At 35.6% G+C, this 23534-nt stretch overlaps 1 protein-coding gene across 14 annotated transcripts in view; it reads right to left on the bottom strand.

The window, feature by feature from the left end:
• Epb41l2 (erythrocyte membrane protein band 4.1 like 2) overlaps window positions 1–23534 on the bottom strand; it is a 191777-nt gene that overhangs the window by 71211 nt on the left and 97032 nt on the right. For all 14 annotated transcript variants that reach the window (XM_071613018.1, XM_071613017.1, XM_071613028.1 and 11 more), the window contains one exon: window positions 10273–10377. In XM_071613018.1, the coding sequence (XP_071469119.1) occupies window positions 10273–10377 (105 nt within the window). The remainder of the gene's footprint in view (window positions 1–10272; window positions 10378–23534) is intronic.

The following is a 23534-nucleotide window of genomic DNA, read 5'->3' as shown; positions in this document are numbered from 1 at the left end:
AAGGGAGGAAAAAGGATTAATTATGCATAAGAAATTTCCCAGAAATCAAAATGGAATAGTTTACAATTCACAACTTAAGTACAAAAACATCTTAAAATATTTTAATTCAAAGCAGGTTTCACCTACTAGCATTCCCTTGGGCTAACTACTGATTTGGTTTTGTGTGTGTGTGTTAGAAACATATCTTTAAATACTTTTAAAGTGAATTCCAGGAGTCTCACACTCTTGGATCTGAAAACATTTATTCAAATAATGAGAAATAATTTATGTACATGTAAACTTTACAGAACTAACAGCAAATAGCCCATGTGGACACAATCACCTCAACTTCTAAAGCCAGGGCCTCCTTTAGCCTCATCTCCCCTGCAACTGTACCATGTTAATGAGAAATATCACCAGATTAGAAACAATATTTTCCTTCCTGGCCTTCATATAACATCCTTTCTTCTTTTAAACTTCATTCAAAGTTGGAAATTGAAATCATAAGGAACTCACTTTCATTTGCCCCTCACTTCTGCTCTTTGAGAAAGTTGACAGAAAAGGACAGAAAACCACTACAATACCATAAAGTAAAAAAGATCAAATTTGAACCACCAGGTTCAAATCTCTTGGACACGAAATGTTTCAAAGCTGTAAGCAAAAGATCCTTGCAAAAATTTTTAAAGATATATTTTATTTACATTTTATATGTCTCCCACCCTATTCTGAAGTCATTATTGAAGTTCATTTACCTTACTAATATACAAAGTACATTTTTCAGATATAATAAATTACATTTAACATCTGTGCTTAAACAGAATTTTATTCAGATATATAAGGCAAACAAAATGCTTATTATGACTTAGGAAATAAAAAAACTACTGTCTTAGAAACATTTTGAAATGGTACAACAGAACACGACCTTTCACTGTTAAAAATAATTACAGTAGTATACTTTAAAAGCAGAACTGTGTAAACCCCCTCAGATTTTACTGCACTGTTCATGGCCAGCACTCCAAGCAGCAAGGACCCAAGGTGTACATGGCTCTGCTCTAACAGTGGTGATATTCAAATCTCTCAATAAAGAGCCACTACAGCATGGTCTAGTTTCATATTATTGGTGTCCCAGCTGTATGGACTATTGATAGGAAGGGCCAGTGGGACCCTCTAATGGTACCTCCAGTGCCATGTTAGGGAGTAGCTCTAATTCTCCCAAGAAAAGAGCCTGGCACTCAGCTTCCATGCCCTGCAGCTGCTGTCCCACACAACAGCTGGCTTACAAATGCCAGCTATGATGAGTGCCCCAAAATGAGAAAAACACATCATTCAACTTCTAGCCCAGACTGGACTGAGTCCGAGGGAGAGGTGTGGGAGGGTCAATTGTGTGGCACTTTTATCCAAGAAAGCAACAATCATACCAAGAAAAACTGAAGCAGAGACGACTGGTGCCAAATTGAAAAGGAAAAATAAATTCCTCAGACCATTAACAAAGATGAGGAGAAAAAGCAGAGAGAAAACTTCTGGTCTTGAAGACAGATCCTCCCATATCTCCAGTCTCATTAAATGTGAGTTGATATAGAGATGTGTGTGACAGAACAGCAAAACATTTCTGTGTCCCACAGAAGACAGCAAAGGCAACATAGCATTTTGGACCTCCAAGAACTAACCCTGTGCCTCAGCCATCTGACTCTCACCTAAAGCACCAACCCCTTGTACAAATACCTGACAGTTACTGCAGAACATGATGAAAATCAGTAGAACCCTTAAACATGAGTGACAAGTCCACTAGCCAAATTTAAACTCTTATCCTCAGACCACTTCCCATAAGACTAACAGCCATGATATATTAAAGGCTGATTCGGCTTCTTTTCCTATTTTGGACCTCAAAGTATAAGGTAAGCCTGTTTACCCTATGTAACCAAGCACAGCAGAAGTGACTCCTTCCATTAACCTCCCTGGTTTTCCTTTTCCTAACTACATTAGCTTCCATACTGCAAGCCCCATTCCTCCCAAGGAGTAAAGGAAGTCTTCCCTCTCCCTAGGACTACCTTTGTAAAAGCTGGGAAAGACTAACCATATTATTAGGTACCCTCCAGGGTGCTTGGCAGTTTTAGGCAACCAGTAAGTACTAAATGAATACCTGCTGACTGCTATCTGCACGTTGCCACCACCTCCTTCTCCATGCTGTGGTCATCTTAAATGATCATAACTTACATTAGGTTATTAATGTATTTTTATTTGAATTGTTATCTCTAAGTACTTAGATAATGTTTGGTGTATAAATTTTCTGCCTAGCATCATAAATTCACAAATAAAACTAACATTATAATATTATAAAAAATACATATTTGTTTTACCTGGATTACCCATTGCAAATAAATATGCATAAGCAAACAAATAAACAAAGTTTTTTTCACAAATAAAATAAATTTTCCAGGTTTAACACTTGAGAAGACTGGGTGGGCCAAGCAGCAGACACAAATAGATGGACAATGACATTGGAGAATGAGATAAATGATAGGGAGCCATGCATGTTTATATACACACTCCTCCACCCCATGACACATCATGGTGCATCATCACCGTGTTTTAGATTTAAAGATATGGCTACTACAGCCATAAATAGAGACCTTGGACTCAGAAAGACAGAGTCAAATTCTGTCCTTTTTTGAGGATACTGGGGATTGAACCCAAGGGTGCTTTACCACTGAGTCACATCCCCAGTCTGTTTTATTTTGAGACCTGTGTCTAAGCTAAGTTGCTTACAGCCTTGGTAAGTTGCTGAGGCTGGCTTTGAACTTGGAATCCTCCTTCCTAAGCCTCCTGAGTCACTGGGATTATAGTCATGCACCACCAGGCCCGACCAAAGGTTTTCTATAGAATATGACTTGGGCACATTCCTTCATTTCTCTAAGTCTCAATTTCCTCAAATGCAAAATGGGGATCACAACATCTAGCTGATAGGGTAGCTCTTTTCAACCAATAATTCATTTAAATGCCTCCTGAAGATTAAACATGCATGCCTTTTAAAAGGCTTAACCGAAGTATCTTTACTAACTAGATCAGGACTTTTGTTGCTGTTTTGTTTGCTTGGGGAGTTTTGGCAATAATAAAACTAAATTAGTTTATCACCTTTTGGTATATATCCCCTTTCACTAGTCTAAGTGCTTCTATATACATGTTACAGAATCATCTAGCTCAGTTTTCCAGATTTTGCCAGATGATGAGGACCTATCTATCAAAAGATAGACTCACCCATAGCCCACATAGAACATCCTAAATGGAAGAAGTCTGAGCATCTCTATTTTAGTGATAGTTCCAGGAGATATGTGCTAAAGCAAAATTAGCATTTTCTTAGTTCTTCCTACTTCCAGGTACAATATGGCAAAACTCAGAAGAGCTGAAACCCATGCATATTTCAATAAAATTTATCTTGGTTTAATAAAATTATAATACTTTCCTCAACTACTTAAAGGCAGGAACATCCCACTCAATTTGGTGGCCTTCTCGTCACCTTCCCTTGTCTTTCCTACTCCAAACCCAACATATAAACCCAAGAAATATTTATCTTCTGAATAAACATCAAGTAAAATAAGAAATTAATAACAGTTTCAAGGAATCCTCTAACAGGTTTCCAAATAAACAAACTAAAAACCCAGTCCTAGAATATCAGTATTATTAAAATCACCTTAGAACATGAAATCAGGAGGTATTGAACTCACCCTGGCAGGGTGGGGAGTTACATCTTTATTCTTACTAACTTCTAACTGAAATTTAACATTATCACCTATTATGAATATACTACCAAAAAAAAATGTGGTTAACATCAGCAGGATGACTATCACCCATAAAAACATAAATTTTTTCTATATCATATTATAGTAGCTGCAGATCTGAAAAATATCATTTATGCTAACAAATATTTTGAAATCATTGAAGATAACTGGGTAATGATGAATTAATATTAATTAAAACATGTACTTTATTCTAAATTTCTTATTAATATTTTGAGAAATATTTACTACTTTCTTTGTAGTCCTGTGTACTTTATTATAATTACACATTTAAAACACTATTCTGAGAAGCAGCCCTACAGAATTTACCAGACCAAAGGAATCCATGACAAAAAAAAAAAAAAAATTTAAAACACCTGCCTTCAAAGGTTATAAAAATGTTTAACCTGAAAGCATAATGAGTGGCTGTGCATATATGTGCTTTTACTCTAAAGTCCTTCTATTGGTTGACTAGAAAAACTCCTTAGCCCAACTCTTAATCCTATACATATTTGAGGATGAAACAGTCTTAGCTAACCAAGTCTTCAGACTTTTCCCTACAACATTTTCAATGTGTCCTCTGAAAATCATGTTGAATACCTTTTCTATTATCTTCTAATGACAGAAACATCTATAAAAAATAAAAGCTTGATTATGAATCATAACATGATTCAGAGGATGCCATTGATGGAAAGAACCTCAAAGAATTATGGTCCAAATTTCCATACAGAACAGGAATGGCCATAAATATTTGTGTCACTTCTGGGATTCCAAACAATATGGGGGTATTAAGACCCCCAACTCTCTTGGTATTTGTGACCTTTCAAACTCCTATAACTCTCTGCTACCTTAAAAGAACATTTTATCCCCAGATCAATGCTTTTCACACTCAAAGGTATATAAGTAAGAATCATCTGAAAATCTAGTCAAACTCTAAGTTCTAATTCAGTAGATGTAAGTTGAAGGCCTACCACTCTTCATTTCTAACAAGCTCCTAGGTAGTGCCAAAACCACTTGCTGGTCCTTGAACTACCCTTTGCGTAGTATAGTCCTAAATTTCTGTGCATATAAAAATTCCTTTCTTTTCCTGAAAGTCGACTGTAGAGACATTTTTAATCTTCTAGATAGACACTAAGCCTTCACAGAGAAATCAGTGTAATTGCTGACAGCTTTTTGAAGAAAGCTCTAGCAGGGCACAGATTCCAAACTTTAAGTGTTTCTTTGAACTCCTTCCCATCTCACTAAGCAGTTACACCAGAGAATGCAAAGATCCACAGCCTCTTTATTCCTCTAGCTCACCCCTTACAGTTGACAAAAATAAGTAGCCATCGGTATCAACAAGCAGCATCCTATCAGCATCTGAGCTTGCAACTGCCCTTACTTAGCAAGGCCTTGACATACTAGACCTGAGTGACAACTCTAAAAATATTCACAAAATCCATCTTGTAGTTCTAACAAAGAGTCTCTCCTCAAATAAAATTAGACTCCTTGAAATCTCTGCCCAACTAGGCCTCCATGTTTTGACTTCTGCCATCTATGAATCATCCAATTTCAGCAATAATCCCTGCTGATAAATGGGTTTAGCCAGAATCCCCACCCTTGATATATTATGGGGTTCTTCATCCACCACCATACCCCAGGCATTGTCAAATTACCTGGCAAGCAGTCATCAAAAACCTGTTAGGGTATTTGGCAAGGATCCCTGTAATTGTCAATTCTCTGGTATTTCCTTTTAGTAATAATAGAAAATTATTCACTAAACATCCCAACATACACTATAAATTGCTACTTCTCCTTTTATTTGGAGTTGAGCCCAATCTCCCTCTCCTACCAAAAATCTTACTGCAGTGGTCAGTCCCTGGAACAATCACGGAGAGTCCTAAACAAACTCTGCTTTGCTGTTTTAGCAAGTGTTAGATTACGTTGCTCCTCTACCTCTCCTAACCGCGCTTTTAGGGTAGACCCTAAACTCCCAGAGTGAGAGGTTTCTCCAAATGCCTAGCCATGCCCTCCTCAAATTTCTTGGTAATCTCTAATTTGTTCAGGTGAGAGAAATTAACAAATTCAACCTAACTCACATTATTGTATTGCCAAATGTTAAAAACACAAAGGTAGTTTTGTTTTAAATCTGCATTTTCCATAGAAATCTATAGCACTTAAACTGATTCCCCTTTAACATAACTTTATTAGACCTAAATTAGATCTATTAGAACCTCTAACCAGATGCTGGTGTTGAGAGAAAAGTTACAGACTTTCTATATCACAGTAAAACCTTCACTGTACATCTGGGAGAAAGTGGGATTATAAAGTTTAACTGGATTAAATACAGAATTTTATTAAAACAAGTTTATATGTGCTAATCATCTAATATTGAGTTTTCAGTTCTAAAGTTAGCTGTGTATATTAACTGCATTTCTAACAAGTACCTTTTTCAATATCGCTTGCAGGAAAATGACATTGTAATGCCTGGGCCAAATGCCAAATTCTATTAACATCAGAAATCCAAGACAATATTTTCCCATTGAAGACAGTCCAAAAATCAGGGGTCTACTTAGATATAAATATAAGAACTACATGGACCTGGAATCCTATTTATAAAAGAATAGCACGTTGCATGATGCCACATAATGTATACTTGACTTTGGAAAATGTTAAAGAGTTTTCAACAGACATTAAAAAGTTCTAATGCTAACAGTGACACATGTTCATGCTTAATGAACTGAAGGGCTTCCAACTCAGCATCTCAACCATAGAAGATACTGAAACTAAAAGAAAGTTTAGATATTTTCTCCATGGAAATTTTTCATATGCAATAATCGTGGTTTTGCCTAACCTTAACTTTACAACAGGTTGAAATAAGATCTGAAACTTCTGCAAATACAGATACAGATAATACTCAGCATGAAAAAGAAACAAACTAGCTGGGGGTACAGTTCAGTGGTAGAGCATGTGCTTTAGTAGCACAGACAGGGCCCTGGGTTCAATTGTCAGTATTAAAAAGAGAAAGAGAAGCTTACATCCTTGTATCCTATTGTTGAAACTGAATGGGGTTCTGACAAAGCAGAATTGACTAAGCTTAGTTTAAGAGTAACAATTTTTCTGGGGGAAAAAAAAAGGTCACCATACAAATCTTTACTGGAAGAATAAAAGTTCTTTTGCCTAGATCTTTTAAATACTGGATTTTGTCTATATAAGCATGAAAGAATTTTTTAAATTACACAATACATAAGTTATAAAAGTTAATTAATTATATATGAAAAAATTAAATGCCCTGATAATTACATTTGAACACTGATTTTCTAAAAACTAAATGTCTCTGGAAGATACCCCCCTCTTTATTTCCCCAACATTCTTGATTTAAAACCTAGGTACAAAGTGTGCATTTAATACAAAGCAATTTCATCATACATTTCATAAGATAAATTACAAAGTAAAATAAGAAATTCTGAATTCCTAATTTAGCACTGGCATCTTTTTGTCAATAAGAATGCTAAAGTAAACCCACCTAAGCTTATCCTTATCTTATTCTCTGCCTTAATGACCTTAACCCATTTAGTCCCAAGTTTTCAATTCTAGGAATATTTCAAGAAAAATTATACAAGTACATCAAAAGCTTGTATATCCTTTTTATATTTTGTTTGAGAAAATGCTGAGTATAGGAGTGAAGAATAAAAGTTGTACCCTAGGGAGGAAGCCCTTTTTTCTGTTAGATAGTGACTATAGTCAGTGTGACCATTATATTTTTATATTTACATGAAATACTTTTTCAAATGTTCTAATCATTCACCTATTTCTTTTCTCAAAAGGAGAGAATTATAAAAACATAATATTTGTTTCAGAAGTTATCATAAGTGGCATATTTATTGCTTAACTTCTTAAGTTTTTATAGGTGCTCATCATTTGGGATGATGAGACTTGATTAATTAACCCCTTGGCTTCAGCTATCCCTTTCTATAGTCAAATCCTGCTTCTTGTTACCACACAATTCTCAACTTCGTTAGACTTCATCATCCCACTGTCAGATGCAATCATAAAGTAATGAGATGATAGAGGGACTATCAAAATTTCCCTTAAGTTGGAGGAAGGAGGGTAGTAGTGAAAGGCAAAGAAAACCTCACCGTGTAGGATTCATAAGGTGGCTCTTAAGGAAGGGTAGGCACTCAGAAAAGAAATGGAAAGGACATTCCAATGTTAAGAATAGTATATTCAAGTAGATATAGTATATACCAGAGTGATGCTCCTTTTCAAAGAATTTGGTATGCACTCAATGTGGATTTCCTGTAAGAGATTACTGGGAATTAGCTCAAGCAGATTGAGGTCATGTGACCAAGAGCCATATAAACCACACTAAGGGGTTTTAGAGACTGTATCCATTAAATGGTTCTAAGCCAGGAAATACCAGGATTATAGGGGCCTAGGCCTGGGCAGTTAGTCCAATTAGGAGAAATAAATTACTCAAAACAAGAGGTATCAGAGGCCTAAACCAAAGCAAAATCTGTGGACAAAGAGAACAGGAGAAGGATGCTAGCAAGTAGGAAAGAGACCCTATTGACTGATAAGGAATGGAAGGCAGTAAGGAATTAAGAGGACTCTAGAACAACTCTTCAAGGAATAGATGATATTTAAGAGGAAGATGACCACTTTGCTTTTAAACAATTGAGTGTAGTATCCAGTAGACTAGTAAGTATATGGGTATGAAATTCAGATGTAAGATATAGACTAGATACATTTAGTGTGAATTATCAAATCATACTCTCTAAATAGTATTTCTTCTTATGCAAAACTCGTGCTCCAGAAATACTAGATTTCTTAATGTAGTATATCCCATTTTTACTAACATGCTATTCTTCATATTTTACAAAATACTGAACTGTCTCCCTACTTTACAAAGATTAATTACTCCACTGAATCCACCAATATATAACCTAAAATCAATAAAGTAGATAATAATAGCCAAATTCCTACCACTTTCTCTCTTAGATTTGAGGGCCAACAAATGAGCCCATGATTGGAAACATTATAAAGACCACCTTATAATTTATAGTCTTAAAAGAGCACCAAGTTTATTTAGACACATGGATTACTACTTCTGCAGAAGACTTCTAAACATAGATCTAATAAGTACACTCACATACTATTTAGCAGGCAGGCATACAATTTAATTGTCTTTAGTCTAAACATAGAATTAAACTACAAATTAGGTATCAGTGATTTAAAACAATGCAAGTTGAAAAAATTTAAATTATTACCCTTAGCATACCATATTTTATTAGTGGAACATGTAAATACAAACAAAGATTGTACATAAGCAAATAACAAAATTCACATTTATGTTCCTCTAATGACTGTTCTGTTCTGACGACTGTGGTTTGAATCTTAGATATTTACACAGTAATCCCTTTCACTGTGACCAAGTGCTCTGAGCATCCTCGGACATAATGGTCACACTGACTATAGTCACTATCTAACAGAAAAAAGGGCTTCCTCCCTAGGGTACAACTTTTATTCTTCACTCCTATAGTCAGCATTTTCTCAACCAAAGTAAATCCCAAGACTCAAAGTAAAGTAGGAGTAAAGAGAAAAATTTATTTATCTACTGTAAGACTACAGGTTAATTCTGGTTCTGCCAGGACTAGTTAATATTTTCCTCTTTAGTTCACTTATGAAATTTTGAAGTACTGAAGTTCCCTGGAATTAGCATTAAGCATCAGATCACCATGATGCTCTTGCTTAGTGTCTTGGGAAACTCCTGGAGCAAAAACCCATCTCAATCAACTCCCAGTATATCAGGCAGATGTCTAGAGTCTTCAATGGCTAGTCAAACCTACTACCCTAAGCAGGCTGGCCCCTACCTCCTTATTTGTCTCCAATGGCCCAACAAGAGCACCTTACCTCTCACACACCTGCTATAGCAGGAGCCAACATTCTCTCCTGAACTTCCCCAACAAGCACACTCAGGCACTCTTCTCCTGGCATTCCTTTCACTACATCTCCTCCACATTTCTGGCTTACCTAATACCTAGCATGCAGGTGACTGCATACCTATATGTGGAAAATATGAATGGATTTGATCAGCCTCTATGCTTACCACCAAAATCTAGGAATATGGCATGACTGAGATAATACCATTTTTTTTAAAAAGTCCTTACTTTATGCTAGAACATCAATTTTCCCAACATTGAAAATCTTTTACTTCAATATATGTATTTTTCAAATACGTTCTCCCCAAGTTTTTACATGGATTCAAAAAATAAAATTTTAAGATAACTTTAAAATCAGTTCACTCTCAAATAATTAACATAGGACAAAATGTTCAACTGTGTCTGCTCATGATATAAATGCAAAGAGCACACACACCTAAGCTAAAAAGTTGTAGGTGATTCTCTAACAAGATCATTTTTATATATTTACCAAATTTTTATAATAAATATAAAATACACTATAATAAACACTAAGTTACTTTAAAACTAAAGGAAAAATACAGTGTTTTCTAAAAGGAAATAAAGTTGAAATCACTTACTTTCTGCTCAGTGTTTTCCTGAAACAAAAGTCCAAAGTAATCCTTCTCCAAAAGATTGAGATGTTCGCATACCTTGTCAATTAACACCTGTCCCTTAGCACGTTTCTGGAGAATTTAAAAAAAAAAAAAAGAAAGAAAGAAAGAATCTTTACTTTTCAAGTAATAAAGATTTCACAGTATTTAAGGGCATGAGATCAGATGCATGATTTACTATAAGTTAAAACAAACATTTGTTTTCTAAATATTTCAACAATATAAAAAGTGACTTATTTTTTTACTTTATAGTCTTTCCATCACGCAATGTATGAATTAAAAAATAAAAATATGAACCAGGTATGGTGGTGCGTGCCTATACTCCCAGTTACTTCAAAAGCTGAGGCAGGAGGATCTCGTGATCCTCAAAGAAAGCCTCAGCAATGGTGAGGCGCCAAGCAACTCAGCGAGACCCTGTTTCTAAATAAAATACAAAAAATAGGGCTGGGGTGTGGCTCAGTGGTTGAGTGCCCCTCAGTTCAATCCCTGGCAAATAAATAAATAATCAAATTCCCTTTGCTTTATTGCTACTCTATTATATAAACATGAAAAGGACTAAAACAGTAAAATGCTCAGAGTTCCTAAAATCAGTATAAAAATTTGTTCAAAGTGTTTCCCTTGATACCTAAAGGTGATCATCACATGTCTACAAAGTATACTATCCCCAAGAAAATCATTTATCCCTATTACTAAATGTAACCTATTTATCCCATCAGCTCTTGTTTGAATTTTTAGTCATGCTCCTTGACATTTCTGCAAGGTTTTCAATATAAGCTATGCCTCTGTATACAATTGTCTAGAGAATAATATGGTATTCACTCTTTTTTTTTTTTTTTTTTTTTTTTGGTAGTTATAGATAGACAGCATACCTTTATTTTATGTGGTGGTAAGGACAGAACCCAGCACCTCACGTGTGCCAAGCAAGCACTCTGCCACTGAGCTATAGCCCCAACCTGGTACCAGGGATAATAAAACAACTGCTTCTGAGGATTTAACATATTTTTGCCTTGAATAGATTTTTTTTTTAATTTAAGAATCTACTGTCAACAGATGCAAAAGGCTTTGAAAGCCTCAGAAGAAAAGCTCATTGTCTGATTTGTGGCAAAACATAAAGTGGTGACTCATTTCCAGTGAAGATGCACACCCCTGGAACACCCCAACTGCGATGTCAGGCAAGACACATGCCTACTCCCGGATGTACTACTAAGCCATCACTGGACTGCTAGTGAAAAAAAAAAAAAAAACAAGCTATCAGACTTTTCCCTCAAAACAAATGCCCTTCACTATAAAATGTACACTTGTTAGCTCATCCAGTGTGTAAAAATTTATGTTCCCCATACATATATATCTTGAGAAGGAGAATATGGTACTTCTAGTATTAAAACTTTTATAGTTGTATTTCTTTTAAATATTAGAATTACAAAAAAAGTAAAGGGAAGAAGGAAAAAGCACATAAATTATGTTATTTTAACATAATTTGCAATGTACTATATATACATCACTACAAACCACAATGAGGATTTAATAGTTAACTATGAAGTCTGTTTAAGATGGCTATGCGCTTATGTCAATATGTTTAAAGTACATACAAATAGGCTGTAAAGGATAAGAATACTGGATACTGTGGGCTTAATACTAAAGTTTAAATATATCTTTATTACTTACAAGCTATATGATTCATGGCAAGACCCTTCTATTGGCCTTAGTTTTGCACATCTGTGAAATGGGGATAACAGAACCTACTGTAAGGAGTGGCAAGTACTAAATTTAAGTCATAATATATAACAACTGGTTATGATGCTATTTGAAATTAAGGTAAAAAGAATATTTAAGACAACTCAATGTTTATAAAAGCATACCTCAGTTCAAAAAGAAAACACATTCCAATTGTGGCTTAAAGTCATTTTTTATTAATAAGTCATATCTTCTCCCTAGTTTCCATTTCAAAAAGATGACAGAATTCCCCTAACTGACAAGAAAGAAAATATCAGAAAGTTCATCACCGATACGGCATTAGAATCAGCTGGGCAGTAAGACACCAGCACCACCATAGAGGCTGGCATGAAACCAGGTCCCTCTGTCATTCAACGTTTTGTAGTATCTTCTACTATTGGACAAGTATAACAATGGGGAAGCGACTTAATCTCCTCAGCTGTAAAACTCAGATAAGAACTACCTCACAGCTCACTGTGAGAATCAAATTAGCCCAATGAGACAGGATATATCAAAGTACCTTAATTGGTCATAGCCAAATTCTGATCCCAACTTTTGTCTCACTAGCTCACACCTATCAAACATCAAAATATCTTCCAGGTGCTCACACTGTTCCTCTGCCACTCTCCTTCTGTCTCCAAGAAATACTTATTTAAAACACTTGATGAGGGCTGGGGTTGTGGCTCAGCAGTAGAGCACTCACCTACCATGTGTAAGGCGTTGGGTTTGATCCCCAGCACCACATAAAAATAAAGACATTGTGTTCACCTGTAACTAAAAAATAAATATTTTTTTAAATAAAATAAAACATTTGATGAGATCCTGTCTACATGGACTTATCACTTGAGCTTCCCTTCAGCATCTCACTTCTAAGACCAAATGCAACAATTAGGCACATGCAGAAAGATGTGTGTACCAAGTGCTGTGGAAACACTAATGGAATAAGTAACTGAGAAAAAACACAGCTTCACCAAGAATATGACACTGGAAGTGAGTCTTAAAAAAGAAAATGATTTTATGGGGTAGAGGACACAGATATTTATAAGAACTTTTTGTGTCGGATACTTATCGAGCTTGACATAGTCAATTTCTGTTCAAAAGATTTTGGGGGGGTACACTAAGATGAAAAAATGAAATCATCCATAATGAACAAGCAATGCAATAGTGACTGCTAGCTACACTCAGATAATGATGAAGGCTTGTCAAGCTAAAATGTCAACATATTGATCTAGCATCTAATGCATGTCGTTTTTCTATGTTGACAGTGAAGAAATAATGAGGAGGAAAACATACATGGTTTCAGGAAATTTATATTCAACTGGCAGACACAAATAAAATAGGAAACAAAACAAAACAAAATAGCCTTATTTATCTACCACTCTGGAAATAACTAGGGTCCTGATCCAACTAGTCCAAAGAAAACTCACCAATGGCCTATGTGGCAGCCTGATACAAGAGCTCTATCCAATGAGAATGTCTTATTCTGGGGATAAGGATCACAGGTACAATCACATCTTCTATGAGGGAGTTTAAGTAAAAGATACACACACACACACACACACACACACACACACACCAAGGAGTAAGCAGAGTGCTACAAACAGAGGGAGAGGCAGTGAAAAGGCACTCAGCAGAAACCAAAGATTCCAGAAGACCAATCATTTCACCGGTCTCACTGTTCCCATGAAATGCAGCAGTCTGGCTGGGCACAATTCAGGAGCCACTTGTCAAAAGAAACGAACTTTATTTTTAGAACACACAAACCAAACCACACAGCTCCTCAGGAAAACCTTCAGAGCCCAACTGCCACCACCGGCTTCCCACAAGCCTCTCAACCTCCCCCTCTCCTCCTGCTCTTGAGGCCGATTGGCTGGGTCGGATGGGCAGAGCCAAAAAGTCCCCCAATGAGCAGCTCCATGGTCTGAAGGGGGGGGGGGGGGGGGGGCAATGAGCATCACCACAGAGGAGCCAATCAGTTGGCAGCTAGAAGTTGCTGGGGCCGCTGTGAGCCAATCATCAGCTGGCAGCTGGAAGTTTGCTGGGGCCCCTTCTGGCTGTGGCTCTCAACAACCAATCATTTCACCGGTCTCACTGTTCCCATGAAATGCTTCACAAACGCATACCCCCCACCTCCAAAAAGAGCCATGGAGTAGAACAAGGAAAATTCTGGTTACTGCATATGACTACTAAGCATCAAGTCCTATTCACTTATTCAATACTCTGAGAAGTTCTGCAGTGGGAAAGAAGAAGAAAAAAAAAAAAAACACCTTTTTGTCTTATTCAACGTGGTTCTTCCAAAAATTTGTCACTAAAGAGCCTACTGTATTTTTTTAATATAGTATTCAGTCCACAATTTAATTAGACTAATTTAGTCCACAACAGAATGACCAAACCTTCAAGAAATGAGGTAGAGAATCATCATCATCTGGCCTTCAGGCAGAGTTGAAAAACAGTATTAACATTACCCGCTTGATTTAAAAATGTCAAAAGAGAATTCAGTTTAAACTGGCATAAGACTAAATGTGCCCAGTTGCCTGGCAGAATCAAATAGTTCCCACAGGCAAAGTACCAATAAATATAAGCACAACTCACAAAGCACACAAGGAAACCTACCACCATTATTTAGAGTTAGACACAGTATCAGAATCAGATCTTCAGAAATCATCAAGTATTAAAAAAAAAAAAAAAGAGAAGTAGTTTCATCTGTTTAAAGCAGTTAAAAGGATATTTTAAAGTATTACTAAGGAAAAGGTGACTGTCAAAAAGCAAATTTTTAAAAGAATCAAATTAAACATCTATAAATAACTATAATAACAATATAATAATCCAAAAGAGAGTATGACAGCATTGAAGAGAAAACCAGTAAACTAGAAGACAGATCTCAAATGTAGGGAAAAGCAGGGCAGGGATATGAAAAGAACTTCATAGATATGGAAGGTAGAATAAGAAGATCTGTAGATATTTTACTAGTCCTAAAAGAAGACAATAGAGCAATAAGGGAGAGGTAATATTAGAAGACAGAATGGCTAATAAAAACATAAGCCTTAAAAATCAAGGAAACACAATAGATTTCTAGTGAGACAAGAAAATAAAATCCATAACCTACAATCATTTTTCTTTTACTAATTATTTGTACTCGTTAATATCAAAAGATTTTGACATGCACTGTTAAAAGCTAGGAGAAATAGGGGTTGTGGCTCAGTGGTAAAGCGCTCACCTGGCACATGTGAGGTCCTGGATTAGATCCTCAGTACCACATAAAAATAAACAATTTTTTAAAAACACGATTAGAAATTTTTTTAAAAAGCCATCAGAGCAAGAGGGAAAGAAATATGAAGCAGGGAATTAAAAAGGAGTGAAAAAAAGAAAATCCAGAAGTTACTCCTAAGAAACCCAAAATGATTCTGCTTTGGAAGCTAATACAAAAAGGCCAAAAAATATGTAACATATTTCTTCTTAACAATTTTCAGGAGACACAGTAATTACTACACATTAATGCCCCAAGTTATTATATTTTATAGTATTAATCTGCACCCAAACTTGCTTGAGTATGCTTAGGCAGCAACAACATCCAGAAGCTCAAAACTTTTTTGGCCTTCACACCCTTCACAAACATATTCCACATATTATAATGTGCATTTGAGGGGAAAGAACAAGATGCAGCTGGCAATGGTGGTACATGGTGGGGCATGCAAAGTAAAACGGTTCCTCCTCACCTCTCAGATCTGGTAGTTATCATCCTTCCATTCTCAACAACACAGAAGAAAGAACTGCAAGTAGAATCCCTGTCCTAGGTGCAACCACCTGTGCCAACTCTTAATGACCACACAAGTTAAGTAACTTCTCCATGACTCAAGTTTCTTTTCTTTAACACAAAAATATTCACTCTTCATGACAGTAGTTTCTTTTCTTTAACACAAAAATACTCTTATTCTCTTCATGACAGAGAATAAAGTGTCTTTATTTAAAGTCCTTAATAAAGAGTTTGACACATTTCATGGATTCACTAAAAACCTGCTGAAATCATGGAACCTTTCTGAGCTGCTCCAAAAATAACTGATGTTAAATATGATTCTATCAAAGGTGTCAGTTATTTAACGCAATTGCCTAATTCCAAGAAATAAGGTTACAGAGAATTTAACTTATCTTTCATTCTGACTTTCTAAACTTCTTTTAAATAAATTATCATTTGTGTTATCCATAAATGTTAGTATTCTATAGTTCTATCCAGGAAAACAATTTTCTCTTATTATCATTGTTTTTTTTTTCTTACAAAAGCAACAACCTTACTTCTTTGCATAAAATAATTACAAATATACATTTTTTAACCAAGCAAAAGATGCAGATATATGCAGTGGGGTTTTTCAGTCTATATGCATCTTTTGCTTTACAACTTGTTTCAAAGATACAAGTATATATTGCCAGTTCATTAGCTGTCACAGCATTCTGGGGGCAGTGACCCCAGAAAAAGAAAAACATTCACTTACCAAGATGTATCCTAAATTCCTTTTTTTTATTCTGATTCATTTCCAAGTGTCAAAATTCTACCTCTTCTTTTAGACAAATTCTGAAAATTCTCCTTTCCTATGAAAGCTATTCCAATATCTCCCTATCATTTATTTTTCTGCTTAACCAATTTTTCAAAGTATATTATATGCCACAGTAGAATCCATTATTCTGTATAATTAAAATCCAATAATAAAAAAGATGTAAAAATAATGAAATGCAATAAAAAAAGAAAAAAGAATTTTACTCCATGTGTGGTACTCTAATATCCTACTCCTTTTGATTTTAATTACTTTTGGTGACTAAGTTCTTTAATTGTATCTTATTTCAATGCTTCCTACAACACCAACTCATTGATTAACTAGCTCACCATTAGGCCAATGGGTATCTATTGGACAAAATGGCTCAGAGTCATTAAGGTCAGCCAAACAGTTAGCAAGGTAGGGTCTAGAATTGCTCCAGTCATACACAACCTCCTGGATCCTAATTCATGGAGATTCAAGAAACACATTGCAAGGCTGGGGTCATGGCTCAATGGCAGAGCACTTGCCTCAGACATATGAGGTACTCGGTTCGATCTTCAGCACCACATAAAAATAAATAAACAAAATAAAGATATTGTGACCATGTATAACTAAAAACATATTTAAAAACATATTTAAAAACAAAAAGATCCAACAAACAAAAAAGAAAGAAACACACTGCCAACTAAACTCTGGGAGAAGACCAGCACAAATCTGCAAATTGTACACTGTATATAAACTCTTCCTTAGTATGTCAGAGCATTTTCAAATATTTGGGTATGGGGGCAATTAGAAGAATGACATAAGCAGAAAAGCCAATCTGTCCCTTTCTCCTCTCAGAGCAGGCCATGTCCTTCCTTTATGCAGAAACAGCAGTGGGGTTTTTCAGTTTTTATGCATTCCTTCACTAAGACATCAATTTCACTATTATTTTTTCATGCCATCTGAAGCATGTCTTTGCTTTATAGCTGTTCTTACAGTAGAAACTTTACAGAGAACAAACTATCTCTGTTCTATTAATCTAGCACTAAGTTCATTAAATAAAAAACATACTATACCTTGTATATTAATTGCAAACAAGCTTAGCAATGTATTTTGCCATCTGCCTCTCCCTAACCCAGCTTATGCCATTGGCCAGCAACACAAAAATCAGTAAGTTGGGGTGAGGAGTACTCTGATCTACTTTCCAAGTACCAAGTATTTCTCTCCCCGCCCCACTCTTTTTTTTTTTTTTTTTTTTTTTTTTTGTGGAGGGAAGACTGCTTAATACATTAGAGACATTCAAATGAAAGAGACAAAGCAAGATGATTTAAATGGGTTTAAAATATCTGATTCAAATGCTGAAAGATTAGCTTTTGGAAATTTTCTTTAAAAAAAAAAAAAAAAAATCTAAAGCAGACCCAACTAAAGAAAGGCTGGCTAGAATCTGAGACGCTGAGCAAAGTCCCCCGTGACTGTGCTGTTATTTGTGGCATTCATTACTGAGGCCAAAATATGACATTTCTGGAGCCCTCTCAACTTGAAGGAATTTCTGCAACTGCTTACCAGGCAGATTGCAGTGGACGCCACACACCATATAAAAACCCATTACTGTCTCCGTGTAGGTCCCTCCACACTGCAGTTATTGTATGCTGAGGAGCCAGTGATGGGAAGTGCACAATGCAATCCATACATTTCAGTCACAGAGCTATGCATTTTGCACTAGCTCTAAACTACACTATGCAAATATAAAAGGCCAAAGAAAGAAAGGTATGCACAGAGCAAACACTACAACTGATATATTCTTATGGTGGGTGGAAGAAATTTTAAAAAAATAATAATACACAAGAGGAAAGAAAGTGTCCCAAATAGTCCAATGCCATGATTTATCAGATTCTTTTCCTAACAATCTGAGAGCTGTGAACACAAATCTGCTCCAAGGTTCATTCAGATCCCAGCAAAAAAGAAAACCCAGCTAACGATTTTGCACGTGTTCAGAACACAATTCCAGAAGTAAATGAGCCATTTATAGCAAATAACACTTTTTCAGTAAAGTTTCCTTTGTCATTTTAATAAGAATTAAGTATAAAAAAGGTTTTTAATTACTGAAAAGATAAATATATGTATTATATATAAAATACTAACATGAATATATATATATATATGTTAAAGAAAAATGTATCTATATAAATGTACATAGACATACACATATACAGTATCCTTCCTTTTCATAAACAGTTGAAAACCATTTTTCAAACAATTTTTACTCATCAGAAATACTTTATATATATGGATGAGATTTATGTAAACATGTATATTTCTTACAAATTACTGTAAAGAATAAGAAATTTTTCCTCACAGTTCATTAAATATCTCTATTCCTCTTTTCCATTCTGCAGGAATGAAAGGATTATGGAAGAATATTGAGGAATTTTGCAGTATTACTGACATTAATAACAGAAAAAATTAGTCAATGTAGTTTTAGGTGCTAGCAATAAAAAATTAACAAGCTGCTACTAAATAAACTAAAAGAACACTAGACTAGACTGGCTTGCAAGGGTATCCCACAGCCTCCCCTGCAATTATTTTAAAGGAAACCCTGGGCAGAGCTAGAAGTAAACAGGCTCAATTTTCATAAAATCATACATACTTGAATTAACTCCTGGAAGACGTAGAGGCACAATTCATCTTTAAGGCAACTAAGTAAGTTTAAACAGGACAGAAAAATGCATTTCATCTTTATGCTATGTGGAAATTTTCAAAAATCTACACAATTGAAATCTTGCTACCAACATTATTAATAAACAAAAACACTACCAACCACAAATCGAAATCTAAGACATGCCCTCCCCCCACCACACCCCAACTTCCTGTGCTGGGAATCAAACTCAGGTCCTTGTGAAAAGCTAGGCAAGCTCTCTACTACTGAGCCACAGAGCTGACACGCAAGAGGTCTTTTTTAGACAAAGAAAATAAATGCTGTAGTTAGTTTTAAAAGATAAAACATTAACCTTTTAAGCTTTCATCTATAACTATATAATGACATCCCATATTTCTAAGGTGGCTATAGTCTTTATCTCTTATAACACAGAGGTTTTCAACAGTTTTCAGGACACAAGAATCAGCTAATGGACCAGAGGTTACCCACTTGGAGGACTTCTATCTCCTCCACACTACTGAACAAGGGTATAGGTCGCTCCACCAGGAACCAATTCCCACTCCCATTACCTACATGAAATATAACTATCCACACACAAACTTTACACAGGGAATTATAATTTCCTTTGGATAAGTGAAATAATGAACAATAATAAACATCCTATCTGTTCTAATACATGTCAGTTGCTCAACCATTCATAAAACATGATCCTGAAGGCATCCCTTTCCCAAATCTGCATTTGCTCTAAGTAAATAGCTGCTCAATGGCCTGCAATTTCTTATGTGTAAAATCGAACTAGATTTGTGCTTCTAGAGTTTATTTCAGTGATGGAATAAATAAATTCATCTTTCATATTCTGCTTTTTTGTAACCCAGTTGTGTTTCTGTAACCCAACTGTGAGATCAATGTCTTTCTTCTGATTTACCAATAAGAGGTAAGTCCTTAGACTCTAAGGACTGCTTTATTCAAAATTTCAAGATAAATTATGTTATCATTAAATCTTGTAGGTTTTGTCCTTGCCTATTGAAGTATTAGCTGAAGTTTACTTTTTAAGTTTCAGCAAGTTCTTTAATTTATGAAGTCATCATGAACATATAAGCTGGGCACGTTTGTGATTGTGATTTCCAAATCACAAAGTTAATTGATAAAATATAAAAACTATATTGGCAATTTATCCAAGGTATAGGACTCGAGTTAAGTATTTTCAAAGAAAACTGGAAAGATTCTGAGAAAAATATAATAAGAGTTTTAAAATATAACTTAGAGATACAGTTACTATTTCTCAAACCCTTACTATATAATGGTCATTGCACAAAACAAATCATAACCAGACAAATTCAGCTACCAAGCAGAGTTAGAAAACAGCTGTCAATGCATGAACCCAACACATGATCTTAATGTAGAGTCTCTACTTTATTCCCTCTGCAAGCCCTCACTAGAAAAAAACTTCCCACCAATAGTAATCTTTCAACAAGGGGCTGATGGGCCATAGACCTGAGGAGCAGATGTTCTGCGAGGGAGTGCCTTGGCAGACAGTCTGTCCCAGCCTCTAAAAGCAGTTTTAACTCTGCCTACACAGATGCTCAAGTTCAGCACTAGACCTACTGGGTCAGAATCTTCAAAGGTAGCATCTGGGCATCTGTATTTTTAAATTTTTAATTAGACTATTTTTAGAGCACTTTTAGGTTCACAGCAAACTTGAATAGAAAGTAGAAAGTACAGAATTTCCCACTATCCACTGCCCCATCACACATGCATAACTCCTGCCCCCATTATTAGAAACATCTTCCACAGAGTAGTACATCTGTTACACTTAAAGAACCTACAATGACATAAGAACATTGCCCAAAAGTCCATACTTTAACATTAGGGTTCCCTTTTATTTTATGGGTTTGAACAAACGTTTAGTGATATGTACTCCTTATCAGAGTGTCATACAGAGCAGACTCACTGCCCTAAAAATCCTGTGCCCCTCCCCTCCTTTTTTGCAGTATTGGTGATTAAACCCAGAGCCTCACACATGCTAGGCAAGTGCTCTACCACTGAGCTATGTTCATCATAGTCATGTCTCTATTATTAAGAAGCTTAATGAAGATTATGACGATGAAGCACAGTGATACTAGGTCAGCAAACAGAATAGTTCCAGAAAAACACCATCTGCCTTCACACACCAAATTCTTCATCTTTCAGTTTTCAATTTGGCAAGATCACATCTAATGGCATATACTCTTCAATCTTTCAAAGTCTCCAATACAAAAGCCAAGATAATGAGGGAAGATTTCAACTGTTACACTTTTTATTTAAAATCCTTTGTTTTAAAATGACCAATAAGCCAGATATGGTGGAGCATGCCTGAAATCCCAGCAACTTGGGAGGCTGAGGCAGAAAGATCACAAGTTTGAGGCCCACCTGGCCAAGCAAGTGAGACCCTGTCTTAAAATTTAAAATAAAAAGGGCTGAGGATGTAGCTCAGTGCTAAAAGCATCCCTGAGTTCAATCCCAACATACTATGAAAAAGGGGGAAACACACAAACACACACACACACACACACACACACACACACACACAAGCACGCACACAATTAACAGACTGGTTAAATTAAAATGCATCTGACCAAACTTTAAAGACAACTACATTTGAGTCTATTTTAAGAAAGAAATTATCCAATGGAAAGACACAAACTTATACCTTACCACCTAAATTTCCGATTCTTGAATATGATGACAAGCAACTTCTGGGCAATTTGAGAAATAAATTTCAAATATCTCAATTTTTAAACACTGATTTATCAGAAGCAACAGTGTTTCCATTCAACTTAACATTTTTTTCATGTAAGTTTTTCATTCCTAGTAGATGACTAAGAAACTAAAGTAAAACAAAAGAGAAAACTAACAACAAAGTCTTTGTTCACCTTAGGGGAAGGAGGGTTGCTGGGTAATCTTAAAGGTCTTGCTTGACTTAAAATACACATAAATTAATGCTACTTAAGGGGAAAACCATAGCTCATCAATAAGAAACATGGAGATTCCGAAACGGGAACATTTGGAAGTGTTTGTGTGAACATGGGCCTGAGGCATGTCTCCCAAAAGGGTTACCTTACTTGGTAAGTGTCACCAGCTCAAAGATGCTAAAACTCCAGCCCTCTATTACACCCCTCCCAAGTGTCTAAATTTTTCTACTTCTCTTGTCTTCATTAGTTCTACCATTTATGGTTCTAAGAATGAATAGGCATCTTCTTTTAAAATTCAAATTGTCTCAGAAAGCAGTGTTAAATAATCATTCACACATTAAAGTCATTCGCTCAAACTGATGATCTGCTCATTCATTGCTTGGCAGCTTACCTTGCAGGTTTGAGGAACTACGAATTTTAGTTCCAAAGAGAAAAAAAAAGTAGGCAGGAAGCATAAAATGTTTTCTTTTTATTATAATACCACAAAGGAATAATTGAATATCCTCATGGAACTAGGAATAAAAAATGCTGAGTAGGAAAGGCACCAAAAAATAAAAAAACACACTGAATCTAAAATCCACCATAGACAAAGAAGCGCATCCCTTCTTCTGTGCTGCACAGGCTCCAAACAGGGCTCAGAAGAGATTATTCCTCAGCAGTCTCACCAATGCTTAGTCCAGAAGTGGTTAACGAACAAAACACAAACAGTACACAATAAATAATGGGACAAACCAAGAGCATAACAAATGAATGACACCTTTTAGCATTGACGCTCCATATCCATGGAGTTAACCAAGCACACAGAAAACACTTTGAGGGAAGAGGAGGGTGACATTTGTATGAACATGACCCTTTTTTTCTTGTCATTATTCCTTAAACAATGCTGTATAATGACTACTTACACAGCATTTACATTGTATTACAAAGTATAAGTAATCTAGAGATGATTTAAAATATTCAGGAGGGCATACATAGATTATATACAAATATAAGCAGCTTGAGGCTGCTCAGATTTGGGTATATATGGCGGTCTGGGAACCAATCCCCTCAGACACCCAGGGACAAATATACTTAGAAAAAACAAAGTAACATTTTAAGCAAAATAGCATGTTCATCCCCCTTCATTCCCTAAGACTGACCTCCATTCTACTCAATTAAATACATAGCCTAAATAAATTAGATTATCTAGGTAACTGCAAGAAATAACAAAACAAGGAAATGAAAACCTATGGAAAGTATATACCAAGGAAACAATGAACAATGTCAAAAACAGACACTAATGAAGCTACTATAACAAATTTAAAGTATATAAGATGGCCAGAAACCTTCATGGTAACTCTGAAAGGTGCTAAATTCAGAAGGACAGCTCACTTTAATGATAACACATGCTCATTGTGC

Source organism: Marmota flaviventris, chromosome 6 (assembly GCF_047511675.1).
Source record: "Marmota flaviventris isolate mMarFla1 chromosome 6, mMarFla1.hap1, whole genome shotgun sequence".
NCBI lineage: Eukaryota > Metazoa > Chordata > Mammalia > Rodentia > Sciuridae > Marmota > Marmota flaviventris.
Note: the sequence above shows the minus strand (reverse complement) of the source record. Positions and strands in the feature narration are given on the sequence as shown.